The 19,567-nt window shown below is 50.8% G+C and overlaps 2 protein-coding genes across 2 annotated transcripts; both read right to left on the reverse strand.

The window, feature by feature from the left end:
- Positions 1–265: 265 nt before the first annotated feature.
- ZNF619 (zinc finger protein 619) lies at positions 266–11,102 on the reverse strand. The gene is made up of 5 exons (XM_042954388.1): positions 10,443–11,102; positions 10,236–10,321; positions 5,558–5,684; positions 4,865–4,981; positions 266–1,641 (listed from the first exon to the last, which is right to left on the reverse strand). Exons 2-5 carry the CDS (start codon positions 10,257–10,259, stop codon positions 266–268), a joined length of 1,644 nt encoding a protein of 547 aa, XP_042810322.1. The 5' UTR covers positions 10,260–10,321; positions 10,443–11,102.
- A 3,822-nt stretch (positions 11,103–14,924) lies between these two features.
- On the reverse strand, positions 14,925–18,655 carry RPL14 (ribosomal protein L14). Its single transcript, XM_042903096.1, has 6 exons — positions 18,329–18,655; positions 17,712–17,813; positions 17,182–17,276; positions 15,833–15,932; positions 15,685–15,738; positions 14,925–15,255 (listed from the first exon to the last, which is right to left on the reverse strand). The coding sequence occupies exons 1-6, from the start codon at positions 18,638–18,640 to the stop codon at positions 14,977–14,979; spliced, it is 942 nt and encodes a 313-aa protein (XP_042759030.1). The 5' UTR covers positions 18,641–18,655; the 3' UTR covers positions 14,925–14,976.
- Positions 18,656–19,567: the final 912 nt, after the last annotated feature.

Consider the following 19,567-nt stretch of genomic DNA (forward strand, 5'->3'; position numbering starts at 1 on the left):
TGCAAACTCCTCCAAATCCAGCAGAGAAGGCAGGTGCAGCCCGAGGCTACCGGCCCATCCCGAACACCACAAGTGACAGCCGCCACCATTTCCTACCCAGGGGACGGAAGCGGGGAATCCAACACGGTCCTTAAGGGTGAGACGAGACGTGGAACTGGGAAAGCAACGACGACTCACACGAGCCCAGGAGAGCGACGACAGAGACGCGGGGCCGGGGCAACAGGACTCTGGGCGGGCGGGCGGGCGGTGGAGAGCGTGAGGGGGCTCACCGGGCGTGGGGCGAGGGGTTCGGGCTCCCGGGGGAAGTGAGGTCCCGAAGGCCGTGCGCCATTCGCCCGGGCGAAGCGCCGGCCGCCGCGGCCCGGGGGCGCAGCACGAAGCCGGGCGCGGGCGGGGGCCGCGGCGCGGGGTGTGGGGCAGGCGGGGCGGCCCCCGGCAGGGCTGGGGCGGGCAGCGCGGGGCGGCGGGGCCCGGGCCCCGGCGCCGCCCCCCGGCGCGCGTGCAGCTTGCGGTGCTGGACGAAGCTGGCGCTCCACTTGAAGGCTTTGCCGCACGCGGCGCACTCGTAGGGCCTCTCGCCGGTGTGCAGCCGCCGGTGCTGGACCAGCGTGACCTTCTGGCTGAAGGCCTTGCCGCACTCCTGGCAGCCGTAGGGCCTCTCCCCGGTGTGCACCCGCCGGTGCACGGCCAAGCGCGAGCTGCAGCTGAAGGTCTTCCAGCACTCGGTGCACTTGAACAGCTTCTCGCCCGTGTGCAGCCGCCGGTGCTGGAGGAAGGCGGAGCTGCGGCCGAAGGCCTTCCCGCACTCCTCGCACGCGTACGGCTTCTCGCCGGTGTGGGTTCGCTGGTGCTGGCCGAGCACCGACGCGGAGCTGAAGCTCTTCCCGCACGCCTGGCACGCGTACGGCTTCTCCCCGGTGTGGATTCGCTCGTGGACGAGGCGGTCGTAGCTGCACCGGAAAGCCTTGCCGCAGGCCTCGCACTGGAAGGGCTTCTCCCCCGTGTGGACCCGCCGGTGGCGGCGGAGCTTGGAGTTGTAGCTGAAGGTTTTCCCGCAGTCCTGACACTCGTAGGGCTTGTCGCCGCCGTGCAGTTTCCCATGCTGCCGGAGGTGGGAATTCTGGCCGAAGGCCTGCCCGCACTCCTGGCACGAGTAAGGCCTCTCCCCGGTGTGGCTCTTCTGGTGCCGGGCCAGTTTGGAGCTGTACCTGAAGGCCTTCCCGCACTCCTTGCACCCGAAGGGCCTGTCATCCGTGTGGACGCTCTGATGCCGCTGCAGGTCTGAAGGCAGGCCGAAACACCGGCCGCGCTCGCCGCGCGCGGAAACCGCCGGTCCCCGGCGCAGGCCCGGCTTCGTCAGGACACGGACACCGGCGCTTCCCTGCGGTGTGCTGGCTGGCTCCTCCCTTTCCCTGGTGGAGGGTCTGTACCCCTGCACCGGCCAGCCCGTGAAACCCCCTCCGCGTGAGCCCGTGTCCGCCCCCAGGTCACACGGCGGTGGCTGCTCCAAGCTGGCTTTAAGGTGAGGCTGCTGGGGACCGTCCGGGAGCAGCCCCTCCACCGCCAGTCTCTGGGCCGCCGATGCTCCAGAAACGTCCGGCCTTGGGGTCTGCTCCCCCTTCGCAGTCTTGTTTTTACCACCTGGCATGAGAAAAAAAAGGAAACAGAGGAGGCACTTACTAAGGCTACAAGGGGAAAGGGATTAGGCGGTAATAGTATTGTTGCGAGACAGAGACTGGGCTACCCGAGGATGCCCCGAAGGGAGAGAAAAGTCCTGGGGGCGGAGAAGGCGAGCCAGGCCATTTGGACAAGAAAAGCCGCGCACGCGGGCGGCAGAAGCTATCCACCCAGAGGAGTGAAGAATAACTAACGGGGAGCGGGGTGGAGAAGGTGCTGGAAGGGGAAGCGGTGAAGAAAGAGGGAGGTGACGGGGAGAAGGAGATCTCTAAGCCGGAGAAGAGAGCTGGGTGAGCAGCCCCAGGCCACCCAGCGCCCGGGGCTGGGAGTCGCAGCGTGCAACAGTGGACCCCAAGGCCCAGGCGTGGGATGGGGCCTGACCAAATGCTCCAAACCGTTCTGTGACCTTTAAAGAGGATTCTGTCCTAAGCCCGGCTGGAGAGAAAACAATGCGCCATACTGCCGATCATGAAGGGTCCACAGGAGGACCATGATTTCAAAACCCACACCGTGTACTCTGAGACACTACCTCTAAAAGGAAAAGGGTGTAGATTTTATGTTAAAAAAAAAAAAGAGTGATGCAGGTATGACAGATTTTATACTATTTTGGTCTATTTAAGTCTAATATAGTCCAGACTAATTTTTTTTTTTTTTACGTTTTTATTTTATTTTTGAGAGAGAGACAGTGTGCGAGCAGGGGAGGAGCAGAGAGAGGGGGAGACACAGAACCCGAAGAGGGCTCCAGGCTCCGAGCGGTCAGCACGGGGCCCGACGTGGGGCTCAAACTCACCCACTGTGAGATCAGGACCTGAGCTGAAGTCAGAGGCTTAACCGACTGAGCCACCCAGGTGCCCCCAGACGAATTTGTTTTTAAAGGAGTCTTCTCTATTAGAATAACTAGGGTTTTTTTTACAACTATATAATTTTTCAAATCTTTTAAATTAAGTAATTAATTAATCTATTTCAAGTAATCTCTACATGTAACATGGGGCTCAAACTCACGACCCTGAGATCAAGAGTCACATGCTCAGGGTGCCTGGATGGCTCAGTTGGTTAAGTTTCCGGTTCTTGAGTTTGGCTCAGGTCATGATCTCCAGCCCCACATCAGGCTCTGCACTGGCAGCTCAAAGCCTGCTTACGATTCTCCCCCTCTTTCTGCCGCTCCCCTGCTCACAGTCTCTCTGTCTCTCTCAAAATAAATAAATAAACTTAAAAAAAAAGAGAGTCACATGACCTACCACCAACTGAGCCAACCAGGCACCCCCGACCCCAACTTCCAGGGTAATTTTTAAATGCTAAGCACAACTCAGTGATGAGATGCAACCCAGAGTTTAAATGATATGGTTTGAGGGGCACCTGGGTGGCTAAGTCAGTTAAGCATCTTTTTTTTTTTTTAACATTTATTTTTTGAGAGACAGAGACAGAGCACAAGTGGAGGAGGGGCAGAGAGAGACAGAATGGGACACAGAATCCAAAGCAGGCTCCAGGCTCCGAGCTGTCAGCACAGAGCCTGACGTGGGGCCTGAACTCACGAGCGGTGAGATCATCACCTGAGCGGAAGTCAGATGCCCAACCGACTAAGCCACCCAGGCGCCCCTCTGGCTTTTTTTTTTTTTTTAAGTTTATTTATTTATTTTGAGAGAAGGAGTGCAGGGAAGGGGCAGAGAGAGAGAGAGAGAGAGAGGAGAGAGATGGAGAGACAATCCCAAGGAGGCTCTGCACCGCCAGCATAGAGCCCAATACGGGGTTCAATTCCATGACCACGAAATCATGACCTGAGCCGAAATCAAGGGTCAGTTGGGGAACCAGGCGCCCCAAGCATCCGACTCTCGATTTTGGCTCAGGTCATGACTTCATGGTCATGGAATTGAGCCCCGTATTGGGCTCTATGCTGGCGGTGCAGAGCCTGCTTGGGATTCTCTCTGTCCCTCTCTCTCTGCCCCTCCCCTGCTTGTGCTCTCTCACTCGCTCTCTTCTCTCTCTCAAAATAAATAAATAAGCTTTAAAAAAAAAAAAAAAAGATAGGTTTGAGATTCTCAAGGGCAGTAGTCTTGAAGGTGTGGTCCCTGGACCACCATCACCTGGGAACCTGTCAGTAATGTGAATTCCTGGGCACCCCCCTGGTCCTGCTGAATCAGAACCTCTAGAGCTGGTCTCCAGCAAGTCCACACTCTAACAAGCCCTGCATGAGATTCGGATGCTCACTGGAGTTTGAAACCACTGATCCAGAAGCTAAAAAGGCGGGGGGAGGCTGTTCCCGTAATTGTTTTAAGCTGCACTGTGCATAAGGAAGTGTCTAGACGCCCATGGCTACTTAACTTTAATTGAAACGGAGCCAAATTTAAAATCCAGTTCCTCATTCGCGCTCACCACACTTCAAGTGCTGATGAGGATAAGGGCTACCAGATCGGGTAGCGCAGATGCAGGATATTTCTGTTCCACGGCGTTCTATCTGACCGTGCTGGGTTCAAGCCGTTGGGAGACCAGGCCGACGACGTGTAGCTGTGGCAGAGGCAAACACTGAACTGCGGGCAGACCGCTGGGAGAGGTTTCTCATCAAGACGACGGCACGTGCTGAGTCAACCCAAAGGCCCCGACGAAGGCCGAAGCGGGGCTGAATCAGGAAGGGGCACTTGGTTTATAAGACGTGCAATAGCACATGGGATGGAGGGAGTATGCGGACAGGGCCAACTGAGGGAGAAAGGCTGAACGCCCAATCTCCGGATGGTTCTCGCGGTATCTTTCAAAAAGGGAAACCATTCATTCCCAATAAATACACGGGCTTTCTTTCGAAAGCTCATCTGTGGGGTTTAGGAGTTCCTAATAATTCTATTCTCGTGTACAGTTTCATACACACTCATAGCTACAACGTTCTTACAGAAACAAGTTCTTACTGTATTGCATTTACATTCCTAAATTGACCGCCCCCCCCAAAAAAGCCTATTTTCACCACATATTTTTGAAACCCTGTGGTTTTACAAGGAAAGATAACAGCAAATGAAATGTTTGGACGGGTCTTTTCGAGTTTGGGGCTGAAGGCTAGCAAGGGGCACTTTTCTGAATGAGAGTGACCGTTGCCACGCCCACAAGAGCTGGTATGACAGAAGCCAAACGTTCTTCCAGTTGAATCATTAACGGACGGGAGGAGGCCAAGCAGAAGGGGACAGTGGCAGGCTCCCCTGCTTACCTGTGCGGATATCTCCCGGGGCCTCTCCCCCCGTGGGTGTCCAGGGATCCAGGCCCCGCGGTGCCTCTCCTCGCTCCAGCTGGAGTATCAGCTCTGGTTTGGGGAATGGAAATGCTCCTGAAGGAGAAGGAAAAGGAACAGGAAGCTGAGGAGAGTCCCTGCTGACCCTTCTCAGTCCACCTTCTGCTTTGCCGGGTGAAAAAGTCCCAGGACACCAAGGGAGGTCAGTGTTGAGACAATCTTGAGATCTAAGGGACGCTCAAATTGTTTTGCTCAGGGGTGGGGGTGGGGGTCTTACTCTGGCTCCATCGGAGAGGACAGAAAGCTCTGTCGTTACAGCGTGTACAGGGGGTCCTAGGAGACTCTCACACAGGGGAGACGGGGCCCAGGACTCCAGGGCACTGGAAGAGTGAAGCAATGAAAATGGGGCCACCAGGAACCTTCTCAGCTGTCTGCGCCCAGAGCAAAAACCCCTTTCAGGAGAGTCCCCATCAGGAAACAGGGAAGAGGCAAGTCCTGCTGAAAACCAAAGTGATCCCAGATCGCTCTCCATTAGCTACTCCCGAAACTAGGGATTAGGGAGCTCGGCTCACGGAAGCATCAGTCCTGGGGGTATGGGAGACCCCAGATCCACCAAGGAGGAAGCCAAGGGCCTTGAGGGCAGAGCTGGTTCAGACGGAAGGGAGGACTTACCCAAGGAAGTTATATTTGCATAATTCTCCAGCATCACCTCCCGGTACAAGGCCCTCTGCATGGGGTCCAGGATAGTCCATTGATTCTGGGTGAAGTACACGGCCACGTCCTCAAAGGTCACTGGCTCCTGAAACAACAGGCCCCTGCTCAAGCCCTGTGTGAGGGTCCAGGAGGGGTCTGAGCTCCAGGGTAGCCCTGATTCTACTGGAGTCCATGGCTCTGAGCCCCATGTACTTGTTCATGCACAGTACTTGCTCGCTGGCAAGGAGCTCCACAACGGCCACCCCAGCCAGGGACAGCCCTCAGCACATTTTCAATGTGCAACCGCTGGGGCCCCAATCCAAGCACACCCTCCAGCACCTGCTGCTGCCTGCCTGGTGGTCACATCAACCCCACGTCTGGTTCCATGAGCTGGGTCAATCTTCCCGGCATGTTTTCTAAAATGACCATGGCAGGCCATCTGTCTTTTACCCTGACTCCATCCATCCTGGAGCCCCTATTAGGGCCCTCCACTCAGGTTCTCTCTGGTCTTTCCCAGTCATGTCTCTGTATAGACAGAGGAACAATTCCAAGGGCACAGAGTTCCCTTCACTCTGGTGGTTCTCCCTCCTTCTGCCGTCTTGCCTTACTGTCTCTTGAAGGCGATGTGCAGTGTTATCTCCTCCTCTCCTAACATACCTGAGTCCAGAGACAGGGTGCCAGTCTCCATCCCTGAGCAGGGACCTGCTTCCAGATCACCCAAGCTCTGTCCGACCTGGCAACACTGTCCTCTGCACCAGGTGCGTCTCGCTGTGTCCCCTGGGGCCATTTCCACCTTCTCCGGGGAGAGGGAAACCTTCACAGGTTGTTCAGGCCTTTGTGCCTTGTCCTCGGTCAACTACTTTCACATCAATTCACTCAATCGTCAGAACGCATGTATGAAGGAAGAGTTATTCTCTATCGCAGATGATGGGAATCAGTGATATTAAGCACTTGGAAATGGACAAAAGGGGGCCCTCTTCCTTTGAGCACTTAATACAAGGTTGAATAAGGAGGCAAACGTTTCAAAATGAACTGACCACTTATACAAAAGAGTGGCACTATAACGTCTCTTCCTTGACTTACACTCTACTCTGCCCCAGTCTGTCACGTCAACAACCTCTCTGCGTGTAGCATCTGCTGGGTGGAAGAGACAGAGCTCGTAAGTACTACAGGACTGCAGCCATCGTGGTGAAGATTGGTTCGGACCAGAATCGTTAATGGATGCTAAATCTAGGAGGAAATTTTGACGATGAACAGGATAGTTGCGTGATCTTAAACGTCGCCCCATAGTTTTCTTTTTTTTTTTTTGACGTTTATTTGTTTTTTGAGACAGAGAGAGACAGAGCATGAACGGGGGAGGGACAGAGAGAGAGGGAGACACAGAATCGGACGCAGGCTCCAGGCTCTGAGCCATCAGCCCAGAGCCCGACGCGGGGCTCGAACTCACGGACCGTGAGATCGTGACCTGAGCTGAAGTCAGAGGCTTAACCGACTGAGCCACCCAGGCGCCCCAATAGATTTCTTATTAGTTGCAAGGGAAAGATAATTATCTATATGCTGAAGAAACCAGGTATCACCTTGACCAGAAAGTTTAAATGTGGCTAGTGTGACTGAGGAACTGAATTTCTCATTTTAGTCAGTTGAATTTTATTTTTGTCTATTTACTTATTTTAAATATTTGTTTATTCATTTTCAGAGAGAGAGTGCACGTGATCAGGGGAGGGGCAGAGAGAGAGAGAGGAAGAGAGAGAATCCCAAGCAGGCTCCGCACCGTCAGCACAGAGCCCAACTCCGGGCTCGATTCCATGAAACGTGAGATCATGACCTGAGCTGAAATCAAGAGTTGGATGCTCAACCGACTGAGCCGCCCAGGCACCCCTCATTTAAAAAATGTTTTTAATTGTTTTTATTCTCTTTTCATTTTGTTTTTGGAGAGACACTGAGACAGAGCGCGAGCAGGGGAGGAGCAAAGAGAGAGGGAGACACAGAACCCAAAGCAGGCTCCAGGCTCTGAGCTGTCGGCACACAGCCCGACATGCGGCTTGAACCCGTGAACCATGGGATCATGACCTGAGCCGAAATCGAACGCCCAAGCGACTGAGCCACCCATGTGCACCCCTCATTTTAATTAACCTAAACAGGCACATATAGCTACCTTAGTGGACAGTGCAGAATAGATAGTTCACTGACCCCAAACGGAACTAACCTCCTGTCTTCATCTCCTTCAGAGTCAACAGCTGGGAACGTGGCCCTGACCTTCTTTCCTCACATCATGCTTCTACCCCTCCACACCTCTGAGACCCCTCTCCAACGATCAGCGCGTTCTTTCTTCCTTTGTTTTCGACAGCACTCGGCTTCTCAGCATCCCGTTCCGTCTCTGATCGCTCTGCTTCTGTCCCTTGCTAGCACTTACTCCTTCTCCAGGATGAAGCGGGGCTGGTGATTCCCCGACACGGGAAGTAGGTCCCGAGGCGGCACAGCACCGTGCAAACAGCACAGGCTTCGGAGCCGCGCTTCTCAATGGGGACATGCCCGCCACGGGAGATATGGCGCTGCGTGTCTGGAGACGGTTCTCGTTGTTCCGACCATGGCGTGGTGTGGGTGCTGCTGGCACCTCGTGGGTAGAGGCCGGGGATTCTGCCCATCATCCTGCAGTGCACAGGCCAGCTCCCCACAACGAAGAATTATCTGGCCCAAGATGTCAACAGCGCTGAGGCTGACACACTCAGCTCTAGAGCCAGACTCCCTGGGTTCAAATCTCACCTCTGCAAGCATCAGCTGTGTGACCCTGGAGGAGATACTCAAATTTCTTTTTGCCTCGGTTTTCCCGCAAGGCTCTTGTAAGAGGGGAGTGAGTTAATACGTGTAAAGAACTGAAATATCATCTGGCAAATGGCATTACAGAAACCTGAGCATTTACAACTACTACAGATGAGATTAGGGGAACATTTCTCATGGAGCCTGTAGATAAGACTGGCAGTTGTCTAAACATGTGTGTGTGTGTGTGTGTGTGTGTGTGTGTGTGTGTCTATTTTTTCTCCTCCCTTTCTTTTTTTATAATGGAATCTTTAATTTCACCTGGGGCTGCTCCCTGCTCCGGCAACTATAAGGGAGGCCAGTGAAAAACACAAGTATAAAAACTGGTGGGAACTCTCGGGGAAGGTTCCTGAAAGAGCGCAAACTGCTGAGCGGGTTGCCTTTTTTGTCATCTCTTCTATCTGGAACTCACACATGATAGCTGGAGGTCAAGCAGCCACTTTGGACCATGAAGCAGCCTTGAGCACGAAAGCCAGTGCTAGGATGACGAAGCAGAAACAGAGAAAGAGCCTGGGTGTGTGACAATAGTACCAGTGTCACAAAATCCCTGGACCGCCTCCCTCCAACTTCTTTTGCATGGGAGAGAAGCTCTATCTCGTTTAAGCCGCTGTCACTTAGGGTTTCCTTACTGGAACCCAACCCTGAGTGACTACTGTGCACCACGTAAAGCACCAAGAGAGAAGAGACTGCCCCCCACAGATGCTTAAACATTTCCTGACTTGGAACTGATTTTGACTCATGTGCTGACACTTAAGTAGAACCGAAGAAGATGGCCAGTGCCCCCCCCCCCCAGAAAAAGAGCCACGCACACATTATTCTTATTATTCTAATGACACGACCCATCCATGACATGAGACACCCAGCTTTCACATTACGTGATCTAGGATGCTGGAGAAAACTTGGATGCAATCATCCTCTAGGGCCAAGAACACCCTGGAAGGAGAACAGCTTCCAGTGCTGCATGAATTTGTGCCAGCCAAGGATTCAGGCTCTCCGAGAGGTTAAGCTGTAGTCTTTGCTGGAGGCAAATGGGCTGGAGGCACTGGCTTCAGCGCCACACTCAGCATTCCTCCAAGAATCCACCTCCCTCGGCAATCCACACCCCCCACAGGCTCCCAGCGGTGGTTTCACTGTACCCGGACTTTGCGATGTGCACGGCAAACTCCCCCTGTGGGAGCACCTGTTTAAACACAGGAGGTGGCCTTCCTCTGTATGGTGGGATGCACACGGGCACGCCCCAAATTTTAACTTGCCCATTCGTTCCCCAGGTATTGTACAAATGTAGATTCTGATCCAGGAGATCTGGGTTGGGGCCTGAGATGGAGCCTTTCTAGCATGCCCCTTGGTAGCTGCTCATCTGTGAACCGTACTTGCAAGCTCCATATTTGCATGGATGCAGATTCTCACTTTCTAGGAGAATTTTTTTTTTTAACGCGTATTTATTTTTGAGAGAGAGGGGAGGGGCAGAGAGAGAGGAGGCACAGAATCCAAAGCAGCCTCCAGGCTCTGAGCTGTCAGCACAGAGCCTGACGTGGGGTTGAACTCCCGAACCGTTGAGATCATAACCTGAGCCGAAGTCCAGTGCTCAACCGACTGAGCCACCCAGGCGCCCCTCTAGGAGAATTTCTTGTCTGGTGCCTCCCTCTTTCCCAACCAACTTGATCCTCCCAAGTTTACCTGCTCACCCTCATCACCTCCCCTACCACATCCTCTTCTGCCCTACTCAATTGATGGATGCAAAGCTAAGCATGGGACTAACCAGGTCAGGCTGCTTACTGTTCCTGTAGTGACTGTTCTTATCTATTCTGGATGTGGAAAGCTGGAAGAAAGCTCAGCTCACCTGGGACCACGGAGTCTGGAGCATGGCTGATGACCCCTGGCTTCATGCACTGCCCTCTCTGTTTGGAAAAGCAAACACCTGCGGAGCTAAGAGAGAGAATCACAGTGAGGCTGACCACGCCTTGTTCCCCACCTCTTCCCCCTCAGCCTCCTTGCCTCTCTCATTGGAAACGATATTTCCAGGACACTCTGGGTATTCTCAACGCACCTCCTCCAGTGGTTCCTGGGGTGCTGAATCTGCTTCCTGTGTAAATTCGACAAAGCTGCCTGGCGAGGCTGAAGATTCCTCGAAAGAATGTCTGAGAAGCGAGAGTCAAGAGCTGCCGTGGATTTGTGGCTTTCAAGAAAAATCCCTGGCCCACGATGAATGAATTACCAGTGAGTTTGTACCGAATGATTCTAGCGATGGTGGCAAAGATCCCAAATGAGCATTGAGAGAAAAGGTAGGATAACCGGGCCCTGGACCAACCACGGGCTGCACGGCAAAATCCAAGTGGTGATCTGGCCCCCGGGGAAAGGGGGCGATGCTGACCGGAGACCCGACGCGAATCTGAACACTCCACCGCGGGAAGTGGGCGACCCCACGCGTCACCGCCCCCCACCCCGGGTACCGCCAGCCGGGGGACGTCAGGCCAGCTCTTCGGGGCAGGAGGGTTGGTGGCGCCTCGGCGGGCAAGGGCCCCTCGGGCGATGTCCGTGGGCCCTGACGCCCGACCTCCGGGACAGGGGCTGGGGACGGGCCACCGCACGGCGCGGGGCCGCCGAAGACCCGGTCGCCCCCGCCGACCGCCGCCGAGGCGGAAGCGCGGGCGGAGGCGTTCCCCAGCGCAGCGCCGCTCTAGGACGGCCGGAGGCTGGTCTTCTCCATGGTCCCGAGCCAGACCCGCCACCCGCGCGCCCGGGCGCCGGCTGTCCTCCCGCCCGGACTCCGCGGCTCCGCGCCCCAGCGGGCGACCAGCTCCTCGGGGACGCCGAGTCCGCACCGCACTCCGCGTGGGTCTGCGAGCGGGTTGTGACGCTGGCCGGCAGTAATTAACCTCCTACTGAATTCCTGGCCCCATTCTCCGCCCATCGGCTACCGGACTGCGCCCTGAGACCTCCAAGCCCGGCTCTGACTGTCCCCGTTCTGATCCCGGCGCCACCACCTATATCCACTGAATGGCCTGTGCGAGGTACTGAAACTCTGTGCCTCCGTTTCTCAATTGAGAATGGCAGGAGTTTCGAACTCATGAACTCAGCGCATTGAGTGTGTCAACTCATGCAACTTCTCGTTCTCACGGTCAGTCCGAGTAAGCGCTTGCACTGTTGTTGATGGCATTATTATTATTCCTACCTATTGTTGCCACTTTTCCTAGAACACACGCCCATATCTCTCCAGTCCAGATTGAATAATAGTCACAGCAGCAGCGCTTCCTATCGGCCAGGCATTATGCAGGTAGTTTTGAGCTGGCGTTCTGTGTATCAACCTGCCTACCGTTTCTTTCTACTTGGCTAACCCACAAGCACCTAAAATTCAAAATGTTCCAAACTGATCTTGTCATCCTTCCCTCACCCTCCTGTCCCACCCTCCAGGGGTGCCCTGTCCCTTTCGCCCCACAGACTGCACTGTAACGGAACTAAGATGAGTTCATTCCTTGGTGAGTTACAGGTAGAGACTATACCAGGTGGGTTTGTCACACAAAGGCAACTTTATTTGCGGCAAAAAAGGAGATTACGGGGGAAGAACTTTTCACACATTGGATTGGCAAATTGTAAGATATCAGGAATTCAAGATTGTCAGGCAGGAATGCCCGCACTCACTCTTGATAGAAGTCAAAATTGACAGAGCAAGTCTGAATTGGTAGAACCTCCAGGAAGAGTGATTAAAAAACACTTGCATTCTTCAACTCCGCAAGCGCACTGACTGGTAATGTGCCCCAAATAAACAATGACATGGACAGAAGGACGTGCGTACAAGGATAGTCACGGAAGTACTATTTATAACAGAAAAAAATTGGCACCATTCTTAAGGTCTATCAATAGAGATCAAATAAACCTCCGCAATGAACTTCAATAGGTCACATGAACATTCACACCAGGAACTATTATGCAGAAGATAACTAGGTAGATTAATAGGGGCTGAGTAGATAAGATCTCCAGACGTATGAAGGGAAAAAACTTGCAGAATATGCAGTGTAAGATCCGTGTTTGAAACATGAAAACTGTATCATGTAGATTATAAATGCATGGAAAATGTCTGCAAGGACATACACAGTGGTTCCTTTGCAAGATACCATAGTTGTTAGTGGAGATAATCAAAGGGCCCTTTCAATTCTAATGTAAATGTTATTAATGGTGTAATGTATTCATGGTTTATTCTGGACACACACACACACAAAATTCAGCTAGCTGGCGGACCTACAGGTAACCTTAATAACTTGGGCACTAAAAGATACACAGAATTTCATCCAAGAGCTGAGAGGTAAAGAAACATGTGAATTAGAGAAAATAGAGCTCAAGACAAATTCCTGTGGGTTGCCACAGTTGGGAGATGCTAACTGCCTAGAAACTGGAGGCTGTAGGGGACAGAGGCTCTCTGAAAAGCAAACTATCCAACTGCCTTACTTTACCTAGAGGACCGGGTTACATCTGTCTCATTTGATCCTTGCCACGGTGTTGTATAAAGCAGGTTATCAGGGTCCCTGTTTTTCAGAGGAGGCTCATGGGAAGTACAAGAATGGGCTAGGGCTGCATGACAGGATTTAAGCTTGGATCGGACTCTGAAATCAATATTCTCTCCGAATGCCATCCTCCCTAATAAGGTAACTGGACAAGTGTGCAATTCTCTATCATCAGAGTGGACTATTATGTACCTGTGTATTTTAGTAACTTCCTGATTTCCCCTTCCATCCTGCTCTCCCTCTCGCTCTCTTCCTCTGGAGTCTGGACTAGGCTGCCAGATGGATTTTCCCAAGGATTACAACCTAGCTAAAAAATATTATTTGCACACCTCCACCCCCACCCCCCCCCACTCCCCATTGTACTTTCCTACTCCTTTTCAAGTGCCTTATACCTCAGTCACTTCCCTGCAGGTTCCCTAGACTGAATTTCCAAGTTCTGCTGTTCCCTATTGCACTCTTTTCTAGGTGCAGCTCAAAACTGCCTCCACCCTGAAGCGTTCTCAACCTCTCAGCCTTAAACTCATCCTCTGAGCACCTCATGGATTGGAGGTGAAGGGCCATCCAAATCAAGGTCTATCTGACAGAAGCACTCTCCGCTCTCCTCCATGGACAATTTCAAACCTGCATTCTCTGCAAATCTACATTCCCTCATCCCTTTCTGCGCATGTCACCTTGCTTTCAAACTCCAGAGAAATTCAGAGATCAGAGACACCCTTGATTTCCTGACAGCAAAACTACAGATTTAGCTCCTAAATCCACTTTTTCTTTTTCCTCTTCAAAGGATGTATAACTTCTTAATCCCTCCTGCTTTAGGCTCCGTTCTTTTCTCAAAAACCGATTCCTTTCCAACTAGCTGCTTTTCCAGAAGCATCCAAACGTGTCCATCAGTCCAAGTACAAAATCAAAACCTCCAAACTCTATGTAACATTTCTTCACTCACTGCCCTCTCCCTCTCACGTTGACAATCCCAACGTTCTGTGGCTTCCACGTCCCCTTCCTGGCTTCCCACCTCTGATCATTCCTTCCCAATCTTTCTCTATTCGTCTCCTTCCCGAGGGCATCGTGAGTGACTGCTTACATACCCACGAACCCCAAATCTGTCCTTAAGAGCTGTGTCATTAACTACCACCGCTCCTATGAACCAGTCACTGGGCTGTCCAATCACCATTTACTTCCCTACTCCATGAAGCACACCGCATAGAGGAAACTGGGCTTGAGGATAAGGAACATGCCTGAACCACAAAGCACTTAAGCGACAGAGCCAGGATCTGAATGCAGGTTGTCAGCATCCTGGTTTTATCTACCAGACTATCAGGTTAAGTCTGTGTAGAACCTACCCTGTGAATAACCTTGCTCCAGCTTTTTCTTCCACAGGCAATGAGCCAAGTACAAACCAGAAAACCTTAGCACATTTGGCTCTTATTTTCCTTCCAGCCCAATCCATGAAGGCCTCCTACATGGCACTACAGCTACTTGGTTTGTACCAGTCAAGGTGAGGAATACTGCCACATCTGTACCACACCTTTGACCTTCCCAGTAAACGTTCCCTTAAGATTCAGTCCAACGTGACCTAAATCTGAGGGATCACTCCATTGGAAAACACTCAATGGCCTGCCACACTCCTCATGGATCAAACGCTAACCTGCCATTTTGTTCTGGGGTCTTTAGCCAGTCCACCACATTCTTGACTTTCCTACCACCCTTCTTATACCAGCTTTCTTTCAGGTTCCAGCTGAAGAGCCCCACTTACCTAGATAACTCCCCACCCCTCAGGAAAGGACAGGTAACCCTAAACTGCCTGTATTTCCCTTATCTACTCTGCACCATTTGCCTATTAGTATCACCAAACAAGAGTTTTGTCCTCATTAATCCCAGCGAGGCTCCAAAGCCAGCTTCTGGTTAGAAAATGATAGGGAACCAGAGAAACTTTAACCATCATCCCTTGAATGGTAACATTAACAATCCTATCAATCTGCGCCATAATCCTGACCCTAGCAACAGACTTTATGTCATAGATCAAGTACACTTGCCAGCGTGTCAAAAAGAACCTTTATTACGGATTTATAATAGCCTCTTATGCTTTTATGCTTTCTTGCCCGATGCCTTCGGAGCAGGTGCTTTCTGGGCTGGAGCTTTCTGACCCTTCTGAGCCTTTGGAGGTGCTGCCTTCTGGCCTGCAGCTTTTGGGGCAGGAACCTTCTGGGCTGGAGCCTTCTTGCCCGCAGCGGCCATCTTTTTTGCTGGAACTTTGGCAGCAGCTGCTGCAGCAGCACCCTTAGCAGCAGGTGCTTTTTTGGGAGAAGCTTTCAGGAGAGCTGCTTTCTGTAGCTTCCTAACTTCCAGCTTGATTATTCTGTTCCTCTGAAAAATTTCAACATAAATTATTTACCACACATGCACACAAAACCCATTTTTTCCATCCTGTATATATAGGACGTATACGCACAGAAAGCAAGCCTTATGTCTAAGACCCCTATGAATTCAACTCTGGTCTACCAAGCTTGGGCAACCTGAATTACCGACTTTAGGGTTAGAATATAAAAATCTTGGGCACCTGGGTGGCCCAGTCGGTTAAGCATCTGACTTCGGCTCAGGTCACGATCTCCCGGTTTGAGAGTTTGAGCTCCGCATCGGGCTCTGTGCTGAGAGCTCAAAGCCTGGAGCCTGCTTCAGATTGTGTCTCCCCCCCTCTCTCTGCCCCTCCCATGCTCATGTTCTGTCTCTCAATAATAAATAAATGTTAAAAAAAAATTTAGAATACAAAAATCTGATAACAATTTTAAAACTTACCATTTTCTTTGCCTTCATGACTTTGTAACGATCAAAATCTGTCATCTTGGCTTTCTGTGAAAAAGGAAGTAAATAGATGACCGCTCACACCACCCACCACTCCTCCATAAAAGAAAAGGTCACAATTCAAGTAACCCTAAGTCATTACCCTTTCTCTGGCTTCAATCTTCTTGGCCCATCTTGTGGCTGCCCATTTCGTATTGATATCTGCCTTCTGCCAGGCTTGTCGGACATATTTCTGGCGAGCACTACAAAGAGCCGAGACCAGATTAAGGAATCAACTTTGAAGCCACACAGACCCAAAGACAGCTCTGAGCCTTCTGAATGCACAATTTATACCCTGTTAAGTTAAATAGCATAAGCAAAACAAGCCAAAAGCACCCTTCCCACTCATTCATCACACTTCCAGCTGTAGTTGTCTCCAAAGACCACATACCACTTGGCACACTAGATCTTTTACTCACTTGAATGTTGTCCACTAAACCAGGATGTCCTATTTATTTTTAAAGTAAGCTCTAGTCCAACATGGGGCTTGGACTCACAACTCCAAAATCAAGAGGTCCCATGCTCTACTGAGCCAGCCAGGTACCCCTCAAACATACAATTTTCATAATAATAATAAAAAAAGCAAACCAATCTTTCTGGATATAAAATTACCTCTGATCTTGTATATACCATCACTCTGGTGCAGTGGATGTATAGAAAGCAATTTCCTTTTCATAAAGAATGAGATAAAGCTAATCCTTAGGCCTAATGTTTATTCTGTACAATAATGCTTAAAGATAGGCGGCCAAACAACAAAAAATCTAATTATAATAATTTTGAGGTTTTGTTCAAATACTTGAAGTATCAAAACCCTGCATGATTAATAAACCAGCAGTACACGTGACAGCACACGTTCCATGCAATCAACCGTCACTGCAGTCGAAATAACTTTAGAGTAACACATCACAGTGTTTTAACTTCCATAATCTATATCATGTCAAGAAAAAAAAAAATCACTATTGATATCTTCTATTTCCTCTAAGTAGCTAGAAACAGAATCGCTTTAGTGGCTGTCAAAAAGAAATGATGTAGGTTAAATACTTAATAATTGACACACACTAAAAGCTGAACTAATGACAGCTAGTACTGGAAGAGACAAAAATTAGTTTTTGCTTTTTAAGCTAAAGGTGACTACAATATGCCTGGGAGACCAGAATTCCCCAGGGCGGTATTTGTCGTGTAAATCCTGAAAGGAACCAAGACAAAGATGGCAAACCTGGATAAAGACAAAGCCAGAGAACTAGCAGGGTGGGTGGAAATAAAATCAAAAAGGAAACAACGGCCATTCCTTTCTATACTGAAAACCCCTCTTCTGAATTGTTCTTTCTCTTCAACACTGTATGCTACATTCTCAAGAAAACAAAATGGCAAAATGTTTTCTGAATTAGATGAAGCAAGCTTTTACTAGTATAAACAAAGTTGGGAGAGTGGTGTTGACTGGCATATAGTTACCTGTGAGGAAACTTGAGGATGAAGTCAGTGAGCTGCATGCATTTGAAAGGCATCGCCTGCCTCCTTACCTGAGTGCAAGGTCCATCAACCAAAGCCTAGAACACATAAGATCAAAAATCTCAGTGCAAAACATAATAGTACCCCAAACAAGGATTCGCAAACTTTGGTCACTTAGTTCATGGTTCTCAAATACCAAAAGCATACAAGGGCTTTCCGTGTGCCTGGCTCTGTTCTACACCCACTTTACGCACAGGAACTCCTTTAAACCCCACCAACTGTTTCAGCCCACAATCAGTCAAAAGGTCTGGCCAGTTTAAGTGGCAGAGTAACACTCAAACCCAAGAACCTCTGGCCAATCCAAGCCTGTGCATGAAACCCCCACTTGGCACTGCGTGTTTCCTCAATGGTAAATTAAAGCTACAGCCTGTCCCATTCCTATCTCCAGAGGGCCATTGGGAAAATTACCATTGCCATCATACTGCAGATCAGTCACTGGCATGTGAAGTTGTGCTCCTTTTCCTTACACTTACCCTGTTTTGATCAATAACATCTACAATCGCTACCAGCTTCCCGGCATGAGGCCCAAAGGAGACGTAGGCCACCCGGCCAACCTCCACGAAACGCCTGAACACCTAAAATCGAGGGGGAGGGAGATGGAAAGACTTACTGAAATTGAAAATACTCGTCAGTTTATAAGGCTTTGCAATCCAAAAGCAATAGAAGTAAGGCAAAAAAGAACGTTTGGGGAACACGCCCAAGTGCCATAAGACGACCTGATGAATGGACAAAACACGCAGAGGCGGCGGCGCCAAAGTCCGGTTCCCGCGGGCTGGAGCTCCAAGCACGTGGGGTCTGCACAGCCCTAGGCCGGCTGGGCCCCGGCAGACCCCGGGCCGCTCCAGCTTTCCAGCTCTGGCGGCTACCGCGCGCACGCGAGGCCCGGGCGTGCCGGGCCTGCAAGGCCTTCCACGCGCTCTTCGGCCGGGCGCCTCGCAAGCTCCGAAACTCCGTGCCCCACCCGCCTCGGGACCCTCACCCCAGGCTACCTAAGTCCCGCTGGACATCGTCCCACGCCTTCCTTCCCCCTCCGAGGCGGAGGTGGAGCGGCATGGCCGCCACACCGGGAGGCCGCAACGGCAATACTCACCATGTTGGCGGCGTTCAGCGAGAAGGAAGAAGGGCCGCCCGACCGGGCGGATGTGTAGAAGGCCGCCCCGCCCCTGCGATTAACGAGCCGCCGACGCGAGCACTGATTGGTTAGGGTCGTACGTGCATACGCGCACGCATGCTCACTGGGAAAGCATGGCGGAGCCGGTTCGAGCCTTGTTGCATTTTGGCCGACCCGAGCAGTGGTGTATGGTGAGGCAGCCTGGTTAGTGGCAGGACGGTCATCTAGTAGGACTTTAGAATGAAGAGCACAGAAGCTGTGACTTTCATTATAATTGTGTCCGCATTCCATTTGGCTTCTTTTAACATTCTTCCATTTTTCTTCCGTTTCTCCTAAGTACCCCGGATTTTTGTCTAAATGTTGTTACTCATGGCTTAGTACTAGTTTTGTTTTGTTGGGTTTTTTTTTTCCTCTAAGTGATCCCAGCAATTCTGTTACCTTTTGTTTTATTTATTTATTTTTTTTTTTTTTTTAAGTAGGCTCCATGGTGGAGCTTAGATTCACAATCCTGAGATGGAGAGGCACATGCTTTATTGACTGCGCCAGCCAGGCGTCCCTTAACCTTTTATTTTAAAGTAATTCAGGCTTAACAGGAAAGTTGCAAAACAGTACAAATAATTCCCCAGTTTCACTTAAGTTCCCCAAATGTTAACATTATGTTTGCTTTACTGTTCTGTCATTTACTTCTAAACCCATTTGAGAGGATGTTAGACATGATGTACTATTTCCTAAAAAACGAAGACATTATCTTACATAATCAGTGCAATCAAACTTAGGAAAATAATATTAAGCCTATCGTTTATTCTGCAGTCCTTATTAAAGTGTTACCAGTCGTCCCACTTATGTCCTTTAGAGCAAATAAGTTTTTTTTTTTTTCCTGGTTCATGATCTAATGGAGGATCACAAGTTGGAAGCTGTCACGTTTAGTGTTTTAAAATCTGTAATAGTTCTAAGCCTGTCTTTCATAATACATTTTAATATACAGGCCAGGGGCGCCTGGGTGGCTCAGTCAGTCTAACTTCAGACTCCGATTTCGGCTCAGGTCATGATCTCATGTTGGTGGGTCAAACCCCGCATCAGGCTGTGCACTTCCACCGCAGAGCCTGCTTGGGATTCTCTCCTCTCTCTGCCCCCCCCCCCCCAAATAAATAAATCAACATTTTAAAAAAAGGTCTTCAGGGGCACCTGGGTGGCTCAGTCAGTTAAGCATCCAACTCT

Source organism: Panthera leo, chromosome C2, assembly GCF_018350215.1.
Source record: "Panthera leo isolate Ple1 chromosome C2, P.leo_Ple1_pat1.1, whole genome shotgun sequence".
Taxonomy (NCBI): domain Eukaryota; kingdom Metazoa; phylum Chordata; class Mammalia; order Carnivora; family Felidae; genus Panthera; species Panthera leo.

Coding starts and splice junctions, on each gene's coding strand:
- ZNF619 (XM_042954388.1), bottom strand. CDS start 10,259: ATGCTCCAGACTCCGTGGTCCCAG. Junction 4,982..5,557: donor TGCAAATATAACTTCCTTGG/GTAAGTCCTCCC, acceptor CTTCTCCTTCAG/GAGCATTTCCATTCCCCAAA. Junction 1,642..4,864: donor CCCGGGAGATATCCGCACAG/GTAAGCAGGGGA, acceptor TTCTCATGCCAG/GTGGTAAAAACAAGACTGCG.
- RPL14 (XM_042903096.1), bottom strand. CDS start 18,640: ATGGAATGCGGACACAATTATAATGAAAGTCACAGCTTCTGTGCTCTT. Junction 17,814..18,328: donor CGCTGAACGCCGCCAACATG/GTGAGTATTGCC, acceptor CCTCGATTTTAG/GTGTTCAGGCGTTTCGTGGA. Junction 15,256..15,684: donor TCATGAAGGCAAAGAAAATG/GTAAGTTTTAAA, acceptor GAAATTTTTCAG/AGGAACAGAATAATCAAGCT.